This window comes from Poromitra crassiceps (assembly GCF_964638095.1).
Source record: "Poromitra crassiceps genome assembly, chromosome: 4".
In the NCBI taxonomy this organism is placed as follows: domain Eukaryota; kingdom Metazoa; phylum Chordata; class Actinopteri; order Beryciformes; family Melamphaidae; genus Poromitra; species Poromitra crassiceps.
The window spans coordinates 65,803,975-65,824,692 of NC_139626.1; the positions used below are offsets into that span (position 1 = coordinate 65,803,975).

Here is a 20,718-nt window from a genome sequence, read left to right on the forward strand (position 1 = left end):
CACTTCTAACCTGCTTCAGTGTGTCACCATGACAACACTGCTGCTCCACTTCTAACCTGCTTCAGTGTGTCACCATGACAACACTGCTGCTCCACTTCTAACCTGCTTCAGTGTGTCACCATGACAACACTGCTGCTCCACTTCTAACCTGCTTCAGTGTGTCACCATGACAACACTGCTGCTCCACTTCTAACCTGCTTCAGTGTGTCACCATGACAACACTGCTACTCCACTTCTAACCTGCTTCAGTGTGTCACCATGACAACACTGCTGCTCCACTTCTAACCTGCTTCAGTGTGTCACCATGACAACACTGCTGCTCCACTTCTAACCTGCTTCAGTGTGTCACCATGACAACACTGCTGCTCCACTTCTAACCTGCTTCAGTGTGTCACCATGACAACACTGATGCTCCACTTCTAACCTGCTTCAGTGTGTCACCATGACAACACTGCTGCTCCACTTCTAACCTGCTTCAGTGTGTCACCATGACAACACTGCTGCTCCACTTCTAACCTGCTTCAGTGTGTCACCATGACAACACTGCTGCTCCACTTCTAACCTGCTTCAGTGTGTCACCATGACAACACTGCTGCTCCACTTCTAACCTGCTTCAGTGTGTCACCATGACAACACTGCTGCTCCACTTCTAACCTGCTTCAGTGTGTCACCATGACAACACTGCTGCTCCACTTCTAACCTGCTTCAGTGTGTCACCATGACAACACTGCTACTCCACTTCTAACCTGCTTCAGTGTGTCACCATGACAACACTGCTGCTCCACTTCTAACCTGCTTCAGTGTGTCACCATGACAACACTGCTGCTCCACTTCTAACCTGCTTCAGTGTGTCACCATGACAACACTGCTGCTCCACTTCTAACCTGCTTCAGTGTGTCACCATGACAACACTGCTGCTCCACTTCTAACCTGCTTCAGTGTGTCACCATGACAACACTGCTGCTCCACTTCTAACCTGCTTCAGTGTGTCACCATGACAACACTGCTGCTCCACTTCTAACCTGCTTCAGTGTGTCACCATGACAACACTGCTGCTCCACTTCTAACCTGCTTCAGTGTGTCACCATGACAACACTGCTGCTCCACTTCTAACCTGCTTCAGTGTGTCACCATGACAACACTGCTGCTCCACTTCTAACCTGCTTCAGTGTGTCACCATGACAACACTGCTGCTCCACTTCTAACCTGCTTCAGTGTGTCACCATGACAACACTGCTGCTCCACTTCTAACCTGCTTCAGTGTGTCACCATGACAACACTGCTGCTCCACTTCTAACCTGCTTCAGTGTGTCACCATGACAACACTGCTGCTCCACTTCTAACCTGCTTCAGTGTGTCACCATGACAACACTGCTGCTCCACTTCTAACCTGCTTCAGTGTGTCACCATGACAACACTGCTGCTCCACTTCTAACCTGCTTCAGTGTGTCACCATGACAACACTGCTGCCTCCACTTCTAACCCTGCCTTCAGTGTGTCACCATGACAACACTGCTGCTCCACTTCTAACCTGCTTCAGTGTGTCACCATGACAACACTGCTGCTCCACTTCTAACCTGCTTCAGTGTGTCACCATGACAAACACTGCCTGCTCCACTTCTAACCTGCTTCAGTGTGTCACCATGACAACACTGCTGCTCCACTTCTAACCTGCTTCAGTGTGTCACCATGACAACACTGCTGCTCCACTTCTAACCTGCTTCAGTGTGTCACCATGACAACACTGCTGCTCCACTTCTAACCTGCTTCAGTGTGTCACCATGACAACACTGCTGCTCCACTTCTAACCTGCTTCAGTGTGTCACCATGACAACACTACTGCTCCACTTCTGACCTGCTTCAGTGTGTCACCATGACAACACTGCTGCTCCACTTCTAACCTGCTTCAGTGTGTCACCATGACAACACTGCTGCTCCACTTCTAACCTGCTTCAGTGTGTCACCATGACAACACTGCTGCTTCCACTTCTAACCTGCTTCAGTGTGTCACCATGACAACACTGCTGCTCCACTTCTAACCTGCTTCAGTGTGTCACCATGACAACACTGCTGCTCCACTTCTAACCTGCTTTGTAGAAACTTGTCATGTCCTTTATTTAAATACATTTCAGTCTAAAGAAAGACATGACAGTAATGTGACATGACTTGTTAACACACATTATGCACCTTGTGGTTAGAGTGCATGGAGAGAAACTCACCTGAAGAAAAACACTTCTGGTCCTATTTTACAACATGGGGTAGTGGTGCACTCTTGTGGCCGAAATGAATATTACAAAGAACAAACACCGGCCTAATCCCCACACACACACACACACACACACACACACACACACACACACACACATCTCTCTCTCTCTCTCTCTCTCTCTCCCTTAAACATCATGGTGGAGGTACAGTAAACATCACATCTCATTGAGCAGGACATGGAGGTCTGCTCATGTGGGTTTGAATTAGCCTGATATCAGACTGAATTAGCCTGATATCAGACTGAATTAGCCTGATATCAGACTGAATTAGCCTGAATTGTCAAATCGTTACAACACAAATAGACTATTTTAGGTATTCATAAATAAAATGCAAATGTCTGTTTTTTATTGACAAACAACAAATGTGAGTTTGTAAGTGAGCTCGTAGACTGATGTGATGCTACATTTTGACATCAGAAGGACATGAAACTGAGTTCACATCAAGCCTGAAAGTGATCACACAGACCACTTGTGTTACTGATTATATTGATGATTCTGCACATTTGCTCCATGCAGGGTTCCTACGCAGGTCTGGAGAAGTGAACCTGAATTGGATCGTTTCCAGGTATTAATATGGAGGAGAAGAAAAAGTCTAGAAAATGTTGTGGTTCAGGTCCGATACACACATAATTATAGCTTTGATGTTTGTGTTGATGATCAGAATCATGTTCAGATAGAGGGATGTTCTGATGAGCCAGCTGCTGTCACATACATGAACCTATATCAAATACTACACTGACTGGATCAAAGCTGAGTCTCCTCAAAACATTTGTTCATGACATAAATCAGGGTTCCTACACATTTTCCATTTCAAAAATTCAAGACTTTTCCAGACTTCTCTGTCAGACCATATTTGATATCTGAGCACTCAAGGGCATCACTTTGTGTTGGAAAGTGTCCCCAGTGTAAATGACACCTATGACCACACCACAATGTGGAGCTTTTGGGTTTGAGCCTCATTCAGTCAGAGTTTTGAAAGTGGACACCCTGTAAAAGACTGTGAGAAACTGTCTTAAGCAGTGTGACCCAGTGGCTCAGAGAGTTGGATTACTGCTCAGCACTATCGAGCTCGTGGGTTTGAGCCTCAGTAAGTTTTGAGGTCATGGGGTCGAGCCTGGAGCTAAAATGTACCAGTGTTGTAGCCTGCGCAAAGTGAGGGAACCATTAGGGTTTTATACATATTATGTGTGTGTGCTTTGTTTGGATTATTATTGATATTGGTTTAATTTCTTAGGTAGAGACCCAGAATAAGACCAATAGGGTTTGTTCTCTCTACCGGCACAATCTTTTGTTCCTTTTGACTGTTTTTGATTTTAATATGTGCAAATAAATACAACTAAATCAAATAAAAAACTCAAATGTAATGAGGCGTAACACAGTCCCGCCCATGCACACACCCCTCAACTGATCACAATACACACACACACACACACACACACACACACACACACACACACACACACACACTTCCAACACGTTCATAAAGCCTGTTAGATGTGAAACAGTGAAGAGAGTCTTCTGCCTGACAGATACACACACACACCATCACATGCAGTGTTGGACAGTAACTAGTTACTATAGTAACACATTACAGTAATAATATTACTTTCTCCAGTAACAAGTGGTTATGAGGAGAAGCACAGATCAGGTGATGGAATCAGATATTTACTAAGTTGCTCGTTATTATTCACATAAAACAAGACATGATTGACAGCAGAGAGAAAGAGAAAGAGAAAGTACAACATGAGGATTTGGAAATATATTTCATAATAAATTATATGTCAAGATTAAAGCCATGTATTCTTTGAGGGCACAAACATTGAATTGACAATTAATATTAGGTTAGAAAATACATTTGCCCGATTTATGTGACTTCTGGTATAAACCACACCCACTTCCTGTCTTCTATGTGGATACAGAGACAGATCATTTTGTTGGTTAAACAGAGACAGACACAGATAATGATGTTTCTGTAACCTCTAGTCTGTTGTTGTCCATGTGAAGTTACAACTGTTCAGTTACCACATTCACTCCACTCTGTCTGTGTGTGTGTGTGTGTGTGTGTGTGTGTGTGTGTGTGTGTGTGTGTGTGTGTGTGTGTGTGTGCGTGCGTGCGTGCGTGACTAGGGGTACCTTGAAGCAACATGAAACGAGCCACTGGTTTGGATGGCAAGAAAAATGATGTATTTATTACAAATGAATAAAGATGAACAGGTTTAAATAGACAGATGATTTTGAACAGTTCTAAATAACATCAGATGTAAAGCTGAGCTGCTTGAGATGGACAGTTAGCTTCAGAGGAGGCCAGTGCCAACAATTCTACCTAAAAGAGTTTAAATCTGACCTTCCTCAAAATAAAGAAAAGCTAAAGACAGTCTGTTACCTTCCTACCTAACAACACAGGAGACAAAGTGACACAGAAATGACAGCTACTCCTACAGCTGCAACATGAATACAAACTATAAAACAGATGATTTATGTGAACATGATGAAGTGAACATGTTTTCATTCCTGCATCATTTATAATAACAATATACAAAGAATAACATAATGATAGAGAACAGGTGTGAAGTGGTGGTCGTTTGGGAGGAGAGGAGGATGGGGGATGACCCCTGTGTGCACCAGCGTCTGCATGCTCTCAGCTCTCTTTTAAGGGCTGGGCCTCCCCAAAACCAGCCAATCACCTGCTGGCTCCTGACACATCTATCAAAACCAGCCAATCACCTGCTGCCTCCTGACTCATCTATCAAAACCAGCCAATCACCTCCTGGCTCCTGACACATCTATCAAAACCAGCCAATCACCTGCTGGCGGCTCCTGACACATCTATCAAAACCAGCCAATCACCTGCTGGCTCCTGACACATCAAAACCAGCCAATCACCCGCTAGCTCCATGACACATCTATCAAAACCAGCCAATCACCCGCTAGCTCCATCACACATCTATCAAAACCAGCCAATCACCTGCTGGCTCCTGACTCATATAGCAAACACATAGCCTAGTGTCCTCTAGAGAGAGAGTGGCGTCAGCGGAGGACCAAAATGCGAGACTCATTAGCCAATGAACAGCCAGGAATGGGTCTCGCGCTATGTTTGCATGCTAAAATAAAGCTGATAATGTACAATTTGATTCAATGGGGAAAAAAACCCTTTCAGAGTACAACACAAACTGTCTATTTTGCTGCAAATCGACAGTGCTGCTTAATCCAGGACCTTACTTCCTGGAACTCTTGAGAGTAAAAAACTGGTCCATTGGAGTGAATGGAGATGTTAGGACTCTTCTATCTACACGGCTCTGACATAGCCTAATGAAAAATAACCCTAAATATGACCACAGTGTGAGTGTGAGAGATAGACTGTGTGTGTGTGTGTGTGTGTGTGTGTGTGTGTGTGTGTGTGTGTGTGTGTGTGTGTGTATGCGTGTGTGTGATCCTGTACAGAGTGAAGCATCATGTCAGCAGCTGTGTTTGGTCACAGTGTTTCTCTCTCACTCCTCTATCTGACGCAGAGACACTGAGGTATCAGGGTTAAACCCAAACCCAGGGTAAAGTGGTTCAGTGAAGGTGGAGGTGAAGGTGTGGAGGTGCATCAGTGTGTCAGAGGAAACTCTGTAGAAGGACAGAGAGCCAGCAGGCCAGTCCAGATACACTGCTACTCTGTTAGAGGGGGAGGGGAAAGATATGCCTGTTGCTTTCTTATTGTGCCAGGCCTCGTAATGATCATCACAGCACCACAGACACCAGGACTTTTCATTATGTCCAATCCTTCTGATTCCTCTGTAAGTCACTCCTATACCAACCTCTCCTTCACTCTCCACCTCCCAGTAACAGCGACCAGTCAGACCATCTCTACACAGCAGCTGAGACATGCCTTCAAATCTCTCTGGGTGATCAGGATATGACTGATCCTCTTCCACCCTCGTCACCTTTCTGTTGTCTTCAGACAGGAGGAGGTTTCTGTGTGCTGTGTTTGGGTCCAGTGTGAGTTCACAGGCATCTGATGTGACAACAAGACACAACACAGCAGCAGCTTAGAACAGATTAGAATAGAACAGAATAGAATAGAACAGAATAGAATAGAATAGAATAGAACAGAACAGAACAGAACAGAACAGAATAGAATAGAATAGAATAGAATAGAACATAATGTCTTTATTGTCCACACATGGACATTCATTGTGTTGGTTCAGCAGCATCAAACACAGGGAGTTTGATAGAAACACGTTCTGATCTAAAACACCTGAGTCCTGTTTCACATACGACTTAAACAATCCACAATCATTACAAAGAAGAGGTGTGTGTGTGTGTGTGTGTGTGTGTGTGTGTGTGTGTGTGTGTGTGTGTATGTGTGTGTGTGTGTGTGTGTGTGTGTGTGTGTGAGAGAGAGAGAGAGAAACGGTGTGTGTGTGTGTGTGTGTGTGTGTGTGTGTGTGTGTGTGTGTGTGTGTGTGTGTGTGTGTGTGTGTGTGTGTGTGTGTGTGTGTGTGTGTGTGTGTGTGTGTGTGTGTGTGTGTACTAATAGGCCTACATTCCACCTGGACACATCGAGAATGTTATTTAACTTGAAATATTTTCTAAATAAACATTTTACAGTGTGTATGTGTGTGTGTGTGTGTGTGTGTGTGAGAGAGAGAGAGAAACGGTGTGTGTGTGTGTGTGTGTGTGTGTGTGTGTGTGTCCTATTCTATTTATTTATAGACACACACACACACACACACACACACACACACACACACACACACACCCGCTCATATGCGGGGTGAGTCGGCGAGTGCAAACAGCAATATCTCGAGGTTGTGAGACTTCATTGAAAGACTGCATGAGGGAAAGCTCGAGTCTAATAGGCTCAGATATATGCACACATTCGAGTCTGACAGTAAAAATAAATTATAAGTTGGTGACTGCGCAGCGGCAGCAGCAGCAGCAACATATCAGCCTACATTTTTCAGAGAGAGAGAGAGAGAGAGAGAGAGAGAGAGATCAATATTTGCAACATTCACGCAGCACAAATCGCCTCTGCCTATATAACCCACAGCCATGCACAAGTTCTGTAAAGCCATTCAAATATATTGTTTAATTTCGCTTGATATAGCCTAGCCGCAGGGAAAGTATAGACTAAGTAAGAACTGGTGAGAAACTGCTGGCCGCCACCTATTAGCTGTAGGTGGAGGTGATTTCTCCGCTAAAGAAAGCCATTAATTAATTATTAATTATTAAAGCAGGCCTATTTGTTTTCGTTGCCTATATATTTTCGTTGTCATATTAGGGTATCCGTTCCGTTCATTTTATGAAGTTAGAATTTAGCCTACAGTTAATGTGTTTTTGAGTTTGGTATTAGGCTATTGTATTTGATAAATAAGACCTGCAAGCTAAAACAGACAGCCGGTGTAAAACAGTTTGACCTTTTTTTCTATCACAATCCAGTCATATAAATGGAAAAATAACACATACAAATATATAGTTAATTTCCTCTGCACCTGTCGGATGCGACTTGGATGCAGGGCCGGCCCGCCCTATATGCGAACCAAGCGGCTGCCTAGGGCCCCGGGAGTTGCCCCCCCCCCCCCCAAAAAAAAAAAAAAAAAACATAGGCTATAATATTATAGGCTGTATGTGGTAGTTAAAACATAGGTTGACATTTATTTATGTTTGTAGTTTAAACAAAAACATAAATACTGTAGGCTACATACAACACAAAAGGCTGTTATTTACCTTTTGTCGCCACCTGGTGAGTAAATATATATGTAACTAAAAACATTAAAATTGACAACCGGTCCTGCATGTATCTAGGCCTTGGCACAAAAAAGGTTGGGAACCCCTGGTTTAACCCTGTAAGACCCGGATATATTTCTACTTGCAAAAAAAATTATTCAACCTTTCTGATGGTGTTGTAGGAGTACTTTGGAGAAGAAAATATAGTGTTTTAAAAAAAAAAAGGTTTTTGTAAGGTTTTATGCAAATGTTGTAATATCACAACGTAGGGTCAATCAGGTAGCAGAATTTCCTATAGGCCATTTTTACTCATTGTCAGAATAACATGGCAAATGTATATATACTTCATTAAAACAACTTAAGGGTTAATTTATATGGTTATGGTTTATTATTTGGCCTCAGAACAGTATACATTATGAATAATATTTGGCCTCAGAACAGTATACATTATGAATAATAACATCAATGTAAGCCATATTTTTAAGAATTGTGATTTTATTAAAAGAACAACAAAATGAAAACAATACATACAATAAATGTACTAAAGAAACCTAATTACCTAATTACTCCGCAACATGTAACAGGCACCCCCCTCTCATACTCCAAGTGACTGCAAATCACTTTGAACACCATTTACAAACAATTGCTTACGCTTATTTGCAGTGATAGTCCCAGAAACAGTTCCTGTGACCTGAAATACACAGACGAACATCACACTTGTGGCATAGTAAGTTGGTGTACCCTGAACAGCCACCATTCCTGCAGCGCCCTCTCTGTGTCTTTCGTGGGAGATGGCCAACTTGGTCCTGGCGCACATCCGATGGCAGGTGTTGACGTGGTGCCTTGGGTGGAGCGCGGTTTGGACTCTCTTCCAGTTGTCTCTTCTGAGCTGAAGTGTTTGGCCGGTTGGGGCGGCTGAATGTCTGCATCTACTGGGCAGTTAGTGGGTTCACTGGGTGGTTGGTTTTCTTTTGACTCCTCTCCACAGGCCTCTTCATCTGACTCTTCATCAGTTTCAGTGAAGTCGATATCCACATCACTCTCTACATTCAGTACCATATCCAGTGCATCTTGTATCTTGTATCTTGCAATGAAGCGAGGCTCTCTCCTTGCTTGTGGCATTCTGAAATGAAAATAAAGAAATAACATTAGTACATTAGTAGTGTTTACACATCTCACTGCAGTACACATTTCACAAGTCACACAATACTGTCTGGCCAACCTATTGTGCTTTGCTTATCCTCACAAAGGGATGATGGTCCTAAGTGGGCAACCCCCACCAGCCCTCACATGAACAATGATGATGGTCCTATGTGTGCAACCCCCACATGAACAATTACCACATGGAATCCTCCAGGAACTAACTTAAACCAACTCAAACATGATTACAAACAGAAGTAGGAACTGATCTGTTGAAAGTGATTACTAAAACATTGTAAGCAATTACATTTTATGCAGTATATTTGTCTTTGAGTACAATTGGTTACAAATATTATTGGAAATTAGAAATTAAAGTAAAAATGCACATATAGCCTACACTATATATATATTTAGGTATGCAATGTGGGGAAAATACACATATAACTGTATAAATGTATTGTGAAAACTATAAGACTCCCCTTAGCCAGGTATGTAAACTAACAGTACCACCTGGATATTTGCTACCACACTGCCCCACCGTTGTAAAATAGCAACCTCTATAAAACATGCTCTAATTTACATTTGGGGGATATGTTTCACAATAATAACATATGTACATGTTCTAGACATTCTAATGATCACCCAAAAAAATATTACAGGCATTTTACTTACTTCTTTGTGAGGAATTCCGTCCAGTGAAAAAGAGAGTTGTTGCTCCGTCAACAATTTTGAAGTTGTGATGTGTCCTGGCCCTGTGGGGGGTACTTATATGCAAATATCCTGGCCAATAGCATTGCAAGACTAAACAATAGGATCCAATGATGATGTTTATGTGAAAAAAGAACAAGAAAACAAATGATTTATACCCTTTTTTTTATAAAATACAAATGTTGTAATATTACAACCGTGGGTCTTACAGGGTTAACTGACCTGGCAACCCCTATGGCTGCTGCGTTCTACACGCTTGCTTGACACTGATAGGGCTACAAACGAGCGTCATTGTCATGTTTGTTTGTTTTAAATATTCTTCTAAATATGGCTAAAAGTCCAAAAACGTCAAATTTTCTTCGGCGCTGCCCTAGCGGGCAGCACCGGGAGTCCCCTCCTTACAGCACCCCCTACTTAAAAGTACTTCCAGCGCGGATGCCCCCAAACCCCCGCCCCTGGGAGGGGGCCCCTGATCTATATCCTGCTTAGGGCCCCCAGATGGCTAGGGCCGGCCCTGCTTGGATGTGCGTGTTTTTAACTGTTTTAGATCAAAACAGAACATGCGGAGGAACACTCATATGAATAGTTAGTGATCGCCCTAATCAAAATTACCTGACAGCTCCATGGTGCTGAAACAGTGCACCGCAAGCATAATGGGCGAAGAAAAAATTTAATGAAATAATAAGTGTTATATCACTACGTGGCCGACAGATGCTTAAGCCTGTATAAATGTTACAAATTGCTAGGGAAGTGCCAGGAAAACGTGAGGCATATATACTGTGCCATAGCACATCAGAAACATCCATACACAATAAACACAATAAATACTGTTGTTTCAAAGTTAAATTGTGTATTTATTTCACATTTAAATGCGGCTCTGAAACTGGAACTTTTGCAAGCCGAACCACATATTTTCAAGATGTAAAAATGATTGTTTTAATTAAATAAAAAGTCAATTAAAGAAAATAATGAGCTTTGAGCCATGTACAAAATATGTAGCCTAAACCACAATAAGAACAAAACTCACCACAAAACTGAAACTAACAAAAACGAATTGGCATGCCAAACTGTCAAGAAAGGGAAAATAAAGTGCATAACTGCTTTACATATTTGATAGATATTGCTACATTGCTACAAAGCATGCTGTGTAAAATTTAAATAATGCTCCAAACATAGGGAAAACTTTGGCGAGGGAAAACTATTTCAAAGGGGCCCCTTGACCTCTCAGCTCAATTTATCTGAATGAAAAGGTATTGCATTTTTCACAGCCTATATAGCATTAATAGCTCGCCCGCTGCGTGGGCTCGCTATCGCCATCACTGATGACATCATTAATGGGACTTTGTGTGTGTATGTGTCTGTCTCTTGTGTGTGTGTGTGTGTGTGTGTGTGTGTGTGCTGTCACAATGCATCTGACATCACTGATGATGTCACAATTTATGACATCACTGATGACATAATTTGTGTGTGTGTGCGCGTGACTGAATTTATGACATCACTGATGATGTCATCAGTGGGACAGACAAACAAACATTGGCGCTCCCTCAGTCTCTCTCCTCTCTCTCTCTTCCCCTCTCTCCTCTCTCTCCCTCTCCCTCAGTCTCTCTCGTGAGCTTCCTCAGTCACTGATGACATCATCAGTGGGACTGATGTCATCAGTGGTTTATGACATCACCGATGATGTCACAGTGGGATTTATGACAGCACTGATGATGTCATCAGTGGGACAGACAGAAAAATAGACAGACCCTAGAGAGAGCCCTAGCTCCCATTTATATACTGATGATGATGATGATGATAGATAGATAGATAGATAGATAGATAGATAGATAGATAGATAGATAGATAGATAGATAGATAGATAGATAGATAGATAGGTAGATAGATAACTTTATTTTGTGCTCAAAGTAATAAAAAAAAAATCAGGTCAGACATAAGAATGACGTCTGACTATGATATTACAGATAATACAGTAATACAATAGCTATCCTTAGCCTCTGGCGTTAGCTACTGCAGCTGTTAGCTACTGTATGTTAATTATGTGGGCATAAAACAACACTGAATGACCAGTTTGAAATAACTGTTAACCAGTCACACTCTTTCCATAAAGCCCAGCAGCTTTGATATCTGTTGGCCGGTTGTTGATATGTTGATATTATAACAATATTGTGGTTTCTAAACTGTTTTTACGGACATGTGGGGAGACAGTAATGGCGGCATACTGTTTCTGGTATTTCCACTGTGGGCGGAGATATAGCCCCCTATCTTCCCACGGGCCTTAGGCGCAAAAACTGGCGTTAAACGCAAAAAACGCGCCTTGCGCCTGCCCGGGAAGATAGCAACATGATTTTAGGCCCCGAAATGCGCTTTACGCCAAAGAGGCGTGGTGCAGTGCCAGAATAGGCCAGAATGGGCGTTTCGGCCTTAAATACCGGCCTAACGATATCTTCCCCCCTGGCGTTAATTTAGCGCTTAGCGCTTTTCAAAACCAGGCCTTATTCAGTGCGCCGCGGATATTACTGTGCCTATTTACGCACAGCTCTCCTCTGCCGATCTCACACTCTCTCCCCCTCTCTCTCTCTCTCTCTCCCTCTCTCGCGCATCTCTCCCTCTCTCTCTCGCGTCAGACAGGCACAAAGACCGATGGAAAAAAAGTTGTTATATCTAATTTTGAGCCCCTGTCATTCAGAGGCTGTTGAGCCACATGTGAAATCTCCCAACATGCATTGAGGCTAATACATTTCGACAAGAAATATCAACCAAATCAGCCTAAAGTGGTAGATAGAAATAATGTTTATGTTCACACAACATGCAATTCTCGAACAATTCAATATTGGCCAAAATAAAACATAGAAATCCAAACACAACACTATGTGAAACATATATGTAATCCAGGTGGTATAACGTGATTTAGATGAGTGACAGTCATAACACGGTTCTACTGTGATGTCCGCTCCAATAAGACTTCTTACTTCACATTTACTTTTAAAATAAAAACACATTTATGCAATGACTTTACATAACGTAGGCTATATTTATGTGCATCACCTGCAGCACTGGAGAAGAAAAGGTAGCGAGAGAAAACGATATCATTCTAATCTGGACAAACTTTCACCAATCTAATCTCATCATGACATAGGGATAGGCTATATTTTTCTAGCCAATCCGTTTAGAAGATTCTTTTCACTTTGATCTTGCTATAGTGTAGCGTATTTACATGCTTGCAGTATTTAAACTGCAGTTAGATTGGTTTGAGAAGCATAATAATATGGAATAATATATATGAAGACAGACAGGGATGAAAGGGAGGGGCGGAGCTCAGAGCGCTTTGGTCGGCTTTTCTGACCGGAATGGATCGCTCCGTGCAATTGGAGCTTAAAAGGGAAGGTGATTCGTTTACTGCACTTCTCCAATGAGCAGGTTGTGCATAATTTTACGCTTAAAAGGCATGGTTATAATGCTTAAGGCTGCGTGTAGCGCTGACACCAAAATATCGAGTGCGCTGGTCCACACCCACTAATCTGCGCTGCGCCTGGCGCTAAGCGCAGTTTTTAAGCCGTTGCAACGATAGAGCCCAAAGAGTTTAATGAAGACCAGAGGTGAAGCCCGCGACAGCCTTTGAATGACAGTAATATTAGCTGCAGATTTGTATTTATTTTTTATTTTAGATCCAGGGCTATTCATAATATGGGCCTGATTTATTGTAAGTGGACATTATTGTTTGCATCAGAATTGTGACTTTTGCTCTCAGTATCGCTTGAAGGTTATGAGAGAGTTTGTGATGTGTCGTCCGATTCATTACTGCAGGTCAATAATTCACTTAGGACTAAATTGATTTATTACTGCAGGTCAATAATTCACTTAGGACTAAATTGTTTCATTACTGCAGGTCAATAATTCACTTAGGACTAAATTGATTCATTACTGCAGGTCAATAATTCACTTAGGACTAAATTGATTCATTACCGCAGCTCAATAATTCACTTAGGACTAAATTGATTCATTACTGCAGGTCAATACTTCACTTAGGACTAAATTGATTCATTACTGCAGGTCAATAATTCACTTAGGACTAAATTGATTCATTACCGCAGCTCAATAATTCACTTAGGACTAAATTGATTCATTACTGCAGGTCAATAATTCACTTAGGACTAAATTGATTCATTACCGCAGCTCAATAATTCACTTAGGACTAAATTGATTGATTACTGCAGCTCAATAATTCACTTAGGACTAAATTGATTTATTACTGCAGGTCAATAATTCACTTAGGACTAAATTGATTCATTACTGCAGGTCAATAATTCACTTAGGACTAAATTGATTCATTACTGCAGGTCAATAATTCACTTAGGACTAAATTGATTCATTACTGCAGGTCAATAATTCACTTAGGACTAAATTGATTCATTACTGCAGGTCAATAAAACAAATAGGCGTAGTCCTCTTCTGTATACTGGACACAGGGCTCCATCCATGTTCACATTCACCTCGCCAAGCCGGCTTTGCTGCACCGAGGGAGAAGAGAGAGGTGAACGAGCCGCTCCAGCTGAGCGGGACTCGGCCAGACCAGTTGTTCCTCCGCAGCTTATTTTCAACTTGCATGTGTGACAAATTGCGAGCTTTGTGTTTTCTTCACTGATGGTGATGAACAATGTCCACACTGAGATGCTGGCGTGTGTGTGGTGGCTGCTTCCTTTTGGCTGCAGCCCATCTGTCTTGTTGCTGCTTTGGGGTGCGCGCACGTTACGTGAAAAAAGGGGGGGAGCCGTCTGGCACACAGAATCGGATATGTAGACTGACTGACTGAATGCAGGTCACCGGTTGGGGCCGATCAGATTCATTACTGCAGGTCAATAATTCACTTAGGACTAAATTGATTCATTGTCATTCATCGTCCATTTCATCGTCCATTTCATCGTCCATTTCCGGTCACGTGCCGATCGATCGGTGCATCTCTACTGTAAATGTAAGCATTAAAAAAGATCATTGTTTGCGTCACTGAAGGATCTTGTCTATGTGTAAAAGCACATTTTCTTCTAAATGCTCCTTATAACGACGCTCCACCAATTGAAGAAGCACTCTCATAAATGCTGCATTCAGTTCTGCTGTTGGCTGTGATTTCTGCCTTCAATATGTTCAAACTGTCTCTCCTCCAGTAAACAATGGATGGATAAAAAAAAATCTTAAATTAAATGAAGACAAGACAGAGATATTGATCATTGGAACTAGCACTCAGAGAGAGCTAATCTCAAGAAGACTGGGAAGTCTGGGAACTCAGAATAAGGATGTAGTAAAAAACCTGGGTGTCCTTATTGACTCTGAGCTGAACTTCAAATCTCATAAACAATGTCACAAAGGTTGCCTTCTTCCACTTCAGAAATACTGCCAGAGTTAGACCCCTCCTCTCTCTTGAAGACGCCAAGAAATTGACACATACTTCTGTTTTTTCACGTCTTGACTACTGTAATGCTCTTCTGTCTGGTCTTCCCCAAAACAAGCACTGACAGGCTGCAGCGAGTGCAAAATGCAGCTGCTAGAATTTTAACTCAAACTAAAATGCGGGATCATATCTCGCCAGTTCTTGCGGCTTTGCACTGGCTTCCCATAGCGTTGAGGATTGATTTTAAAATGATTTTGCTTGTTTTTAAAGCATTACATGGTTTAGCTCCCTCCTATCTTTGTGACTGCCTGTCTGAGTATAACCCAAGTCGCTCCCTCAGGTCTTCTGCTGACATCCCAAAAGTTAGTGGTAAAAGGTGAAGCAGCATTCAGCTTTTCTGCACCCACTGCCTGGAACGGCCTGCCCGCGCATATTAGAGAAGCACCTTCTGTTGATTGTCTTTTTTACTCCCTTGCTTTCAACTGCATTTTATTTTTAGCTTCCTTTTTATGGTCTCATATTGTCTTTTCTTCCTTGTTTTTATCCATATTTAGCACCATTCTGTTGTCTTCTGTTGTTTTTATTTTTGTATTACCGTTACTGTTCTTGTTTTTTTACATGATTTTTACTGTAAAGCACCTTGAGCTACATCTTATGTTATGAAAGGTGCTATACAAATCAAGTTTATTATTATTATTATTATTATTATTATTATTATTATTATTATTATTACCCTTGTACCCTACTAATCCATCTGATGGATATTTCCTACAGTCGCGTTGGCCGTTTCGACATTTTTTGCTTAAATGGTCTGAAATTAAGGCTAGGTATTTTTTTTGGGGGTATTTGACAAAAATCAATCATATCTATCATCTTTCTACGATCCTAAGACCTTGTTTCAAAAGTACTCCTCAATTTACTGTTAGTCCATCTGATGGACCCATTGACTTCCATTGAAAACACTCTATTGGTAATCCCAGCAAATTTTAACAAAATTAATTTATTTCATTTGTTTCAGTGGGCATCCTGGACCAAATACCTTGAAATTTGACCTTAATATCTAACCTTGGAGTTGGTAGAAAATTTGGGGGAGTTACATGGTCTCAAAGTCCATTGCATAGTTGTCCCATTGGTTTCAATGTTAATTTTGCACAAAAAGAACATTTGTTTTTTGACTCCCAGCAAATTTTTCAAAAAAATCATTATTTCCTTGATGTTACACATCTCACCTTGACTCAAGCGGTTAAAATTGTAGTTTCTACTGTGTTTGGCAATTTCCCCATATTCCCCCAGTTTTGGCATAGCAATCAATTCCATACAGTTTACATGCAATGTAAAAAAAATGATTCCTATGCCAAAGATGGGAAAATATTAGAAAACTGAATTTGACAGTCCACACTACTGATTTGAAGCCTTTAGACCAGGATGGATGCTGGACTAAAGCTCGTTTGTGTGTAATGGGGAAAATGGCTGGAAGTCCAAAACATGCGCTTTTTGGATTTTTGGCTCAAAATATGAAAAAATATTATTTTTACAAAAAATCACAAAAAATACAAAAACCCACTGATAATGTCACAATGTCTGTGAAATCATCAGTAATGTCATCAGTGACATATTATTGACCAAAAATCATCTCATGACATCACTGATGATGTCATAGGCTAGTGATGTCATAGGTATTGTGACATCATTCCTGCCAATCTTTGACACTAGGCATCTTGTAGTGGTGACTTTTGTAAAACACCCCAACCTGCCCATAATATCAGACCCAAATCCAGTTTGCCTTTATGGAAAGGAAAAAAAAAATCACTTTTTTTTTTTACTGTACTTACTGTACACTGGCATTTGAGGGGTTAAAATGTTGATATGAGGTATTAGGGAAGAAGTTACCAATGAATTATAAACAGTCAAAAATTTAAAAATTTAAATTAATATTTATAAATTAGTACAGTATTCCCGTTAAGGTCCATCAGATGGATTAACAGTAAATTGAGGATTATTCGTAATTGGGGTACAAGGGTTAAACCTGACTTTTTACAGGTTTGGGCTTAAGGCTCTGTTGCCCTGGTAACAAGTCTGGCTAAATTTGTTAACACTTTGAGTGCCACGGCCCTTGGGCAAAAGGTGCTGTACTGTGCCACATAGGCCGCAATGCATTTTAAAAGAGTCATATAATTTCTTTAATAATTACTATGTAAACACTGAACACGCACAAATAACGATGAGACTCCCATTTTCCGTTCTTTAGTTATGAGCCGGAGAAGATAGCTTGATTTGACCAAAAACAGCCATTTTTTTCTAGAAACCTGAGATATTCAGCCTTTTGTGAAAGGAAGCATTTCAAGCACATCATTGACTCATTGCTAATATTTTCTGATGTAATGACACCTCAAAAATAATTTCCTTCAATGGGTCTGTTGTATGCTGTAGTGTCCTGCGTGCCCCACCTCCCCCCCTTTCTAATTTCTAATGACACCATATGGCGTCGCTGGCACTCAATGTGTTAACTGGCTTTGTGAAACAGAAAATCCTGGACTTGTGCCAAATCGTCAACAAACTTATCTGGTTAATTGAGTTAGCAGCAAAGTGAAACAGAGGCCTGTACTACAAAGCAAGATTTAGGTTGATCCTGATAAGTTTGGGTTTAGATCTGGTTTAGCCATATTACAAAGCAAGTTAACTTCTTACCGACATATATTTCCATAGCAACTTATGCTTCACACTTAACCTGGTCCGCAGCAGGTTAAGTTGCAAGGACAAGATTAGACCTTAAATACACCGCCCACGAACCAATCGAATCAGCAGTTTGGCAAAATGGCCAACCCCTTTCTGGACGAGTTTCCCATCGAGGAAGGAGCACGAATTGTAATGTTGAATTAATCAAGGACTAAAGCCTCGCACTTGTTGGCTATTTTAATTAAGCCCTACTCCTCCGTACTGAAACCAGCAAAGTCCTCAACTTCAGTGTCGGAAACGAACAGGTTCAGGGTGGCTTCGTCAACCACTCCTCTCTCTCCTTCGTTGTCGCTCTCAAAACCAACGAACTCCTCTTCGTCACTGTCCGAATCGAACAGCCTCTGAAGGCCCTCAGCTGTGGCGGCGTCCTCCTCTTCGTCACGCAGCAGTCCAGCCTTTCGGAACCCGTTGGTGATCGTGGATGTCTTAACACTCCTCCACGCTGTCAGGACCCACTGGCAAACTTGTGCGAAAGTTGCCTTCCTCATTCGCCCTGTTTTTGTGAATGACTTGTCCCCGCTCGTCATCCACGTCTCCCACTCGATGCGCAGCGCCACTTTAAATGCGCGATTGACACTGATGTCGAGTGGCTGGAGATGCTTGGTCGTGCCCCCAGGTATCACAGCTGGAATGCTGTTTGTTTTCTTGATGGCTGCTTTGACCGAATCGGTGATATGAGCCCTCATGCTGTCCAGGACGAGCAACGCTTTCTTTTGGTGAAAGAATCCTCCAGGGCGCTGGACGTAGCACTGAGACAACCACTCCTTCATGACACTTTCCATCATCCACCCTTTCTTGTTGACTCTGACGCAGATACCACTGGGCATTTTCTCTTTCGGCATCGTAATCCGCTTGAAAATCACCATTGGCGGCAGCTTCGCTCCAGATGCTGTGCAGCCTAGAACACAAGTGAAGTTGGTTCTCTCGTGACCTGTGGTTCTTAACGTGATCGACGATTCACCTTTCTTGTTCACAGTGCGAGTGAGTGGCAGGTCGAACGTCAAGGGCACTTCATCCATGTTTATGATCTGCTCCGGTTCGATGGAATAATCCTTGATCTTCCTTTGTGTGTATTCGCCGAAGTTTGCGATTTTCTCCTGGTAGTCGGGAGGGAGTTGTTGGCACACAGTCGTCCGCGCCCGGACAGACAGTCCCTTTCGTCTCATGAAACGAAAGCACCAAGATGGCCCACCTCTGAAATGTTCAATTTTCATCTCGGTGGCTACTGTTTTTGCCTTCAGTCGGATCTGCACCGTGGAAACGCCTCGGCCGTCTGCTCGCTGGGTCAACACCCAGTCCTCAAGGGAATCTTCAAGCTCCGGCCATCTGCTTTTGTGGCCTCTGAAGGACTTTTTTGTTTTCTTACACTGAGACAGTTCCTCCTGCTGCTTTTTCCAACGTCTCACCATCGATTCATTTATGCCCAGAGTACGCGCGGCTGCTCTATTTCCCTCTTTTAGTGCGAGTTCGACTGCTTTCAGCTTGAATGCTGCGTCGTGTGAATTTCTGCGTACCTTCCCCATGGTAAGTGAGAGACAGACTGCTCGTCTTGTTGTGATTCCGGGCTGATGAACTTTGCTTACCGTAATTACCATATGTAAGGGTTCACGCACAGAGGGGATTGTTGGCTGTTTGAGGAAGCTCCCATTTACCGTATTACCGTAACATTTCAACAAAACAACATAACACAACACCTTTGTTTATTTCGACAGTGCACACAGTGTCCGCGGTGTGGTGAAAAGAGGGCAACAGAGGAAATTAAAACAGAAGTGGATTTATAGGTAGAAAGAGTGCTAAAAAAGAGAGATTTTATTTGTATTTGAAAAAAAATTTCTGAAAAAATCCATAGATAAGACGCACCGTTATATAAGCCGCAGGGGCCAAAAAACGGGAAAAAAGCCGCGGCTTATAGTCCGGAATTTACGGTAGTTTAGACAGTCATTCGGCCTCTTTTGCGGGCACGAGCTCCAGTGCACGGGCATTTTCATGTGCACGAGCTCTCAGCTTGATTAGAAAAACCTGGTTGGAGTTAACGAGTGGCAAACGAGGTTCGTAGTACAAGTTAACTACAATCGAGCTGATCTGGTTTAGACAAACCAGTCGATAGAACAGTCACTGGTTTAGACAAACCAGATCAAGGGACAGATCCTGGATCTTCTTATAGAACATTCGTAGTATAGAGCCCAGGACCATGTGGTTATTTGTTGATTGATTGACAGTTTGATCATTAATTTCTCAGCAGTTTGATGATGTCACATGATGTCATCATCCTGAGTCAGTAGGATGTGGATGTAGATGTGGATGTAGATGTAGATGTGGTGTAGACGGACTTTCTATCTTAGTAGTTGAATATGTTTCTTTGTTTTCATGAATCAAACTAAATACACACTTACATTTCCTCAGACCTCCTGGTTTCAGCCACTGCTCTCCTCCATGGTCCACCCTGGAGGAATAAACAATGTCAGACCAGCAGATTCTCTTTGATGATGGAAACATGGATATTTAATATCCTTCAACAGGCCTGGCGCCACGAGGGGGCCTAAGGGGGCTTAGCTCCCTCAGTTAAATTTTCGGCCCCCTCACTTGATTTTTTTTTTAACACATTCACTGCCAGCCGTTTTTCAATACTGTAGTTAGCTTCTGCCAAGGTTTTTTTTTGAGGATTCTGGCTCATCTTTCAAGAGCCGAGGATTCGTTTCTGTTAGGATTTTGTGAACACACAATATCTCAAAAGAACTAATAGAATGTGTGCTTTCTCTGTCTAAAAGA

General features: G+C 42.1%; 2 protein-coding genes across 2 annotated transcripts in view; both read right to left on the reverse strand.

Annotated features, from left to right (window-relative positions):
• Positions 1 to 9,038, reverse strand: part of LOC310774939 (eukaryotic initiation factor 4A-III-like) — a gene marked incomplete at its 5' end in the record, with an annotated part of 39,724 nt that extends 30,686 nt beyond the window's left edge. Inside the window, 2 exons of the mRNA XM_083635029.1 lie at positions 4,651 to 4,658; positions 8,721 to 9,038. Coding sequence (XP_083491155.1) covers positions 4,651 to 4,658; positions 8,721 to 9,038 — 326 coding nt within the window. The remainder of the gene's footprint in view (positions 1 to 4,650; positions 4,659 to 8,720) is intronic.
• Positions 1 to 20,718, reverse strand: part of LOC310775420 (NACHT, LRR and PYD domains-containing protein 3-like) — an 888,839-nt gene that overhangs the window by 277,812 nt on the left and 590,309 nt on the right. Inside the window, exon 11 of the mRNA XM_083635567.1 lies at positions 20,343 to 20,392. Coding sequence (XP_083491693.1) covers positions 20,343 to 20,392 — 50 coding nt within the window. The remainder of the gene's footprint in view (positions 1 to 20,342; positions 20,393 to 20,718) is intronic.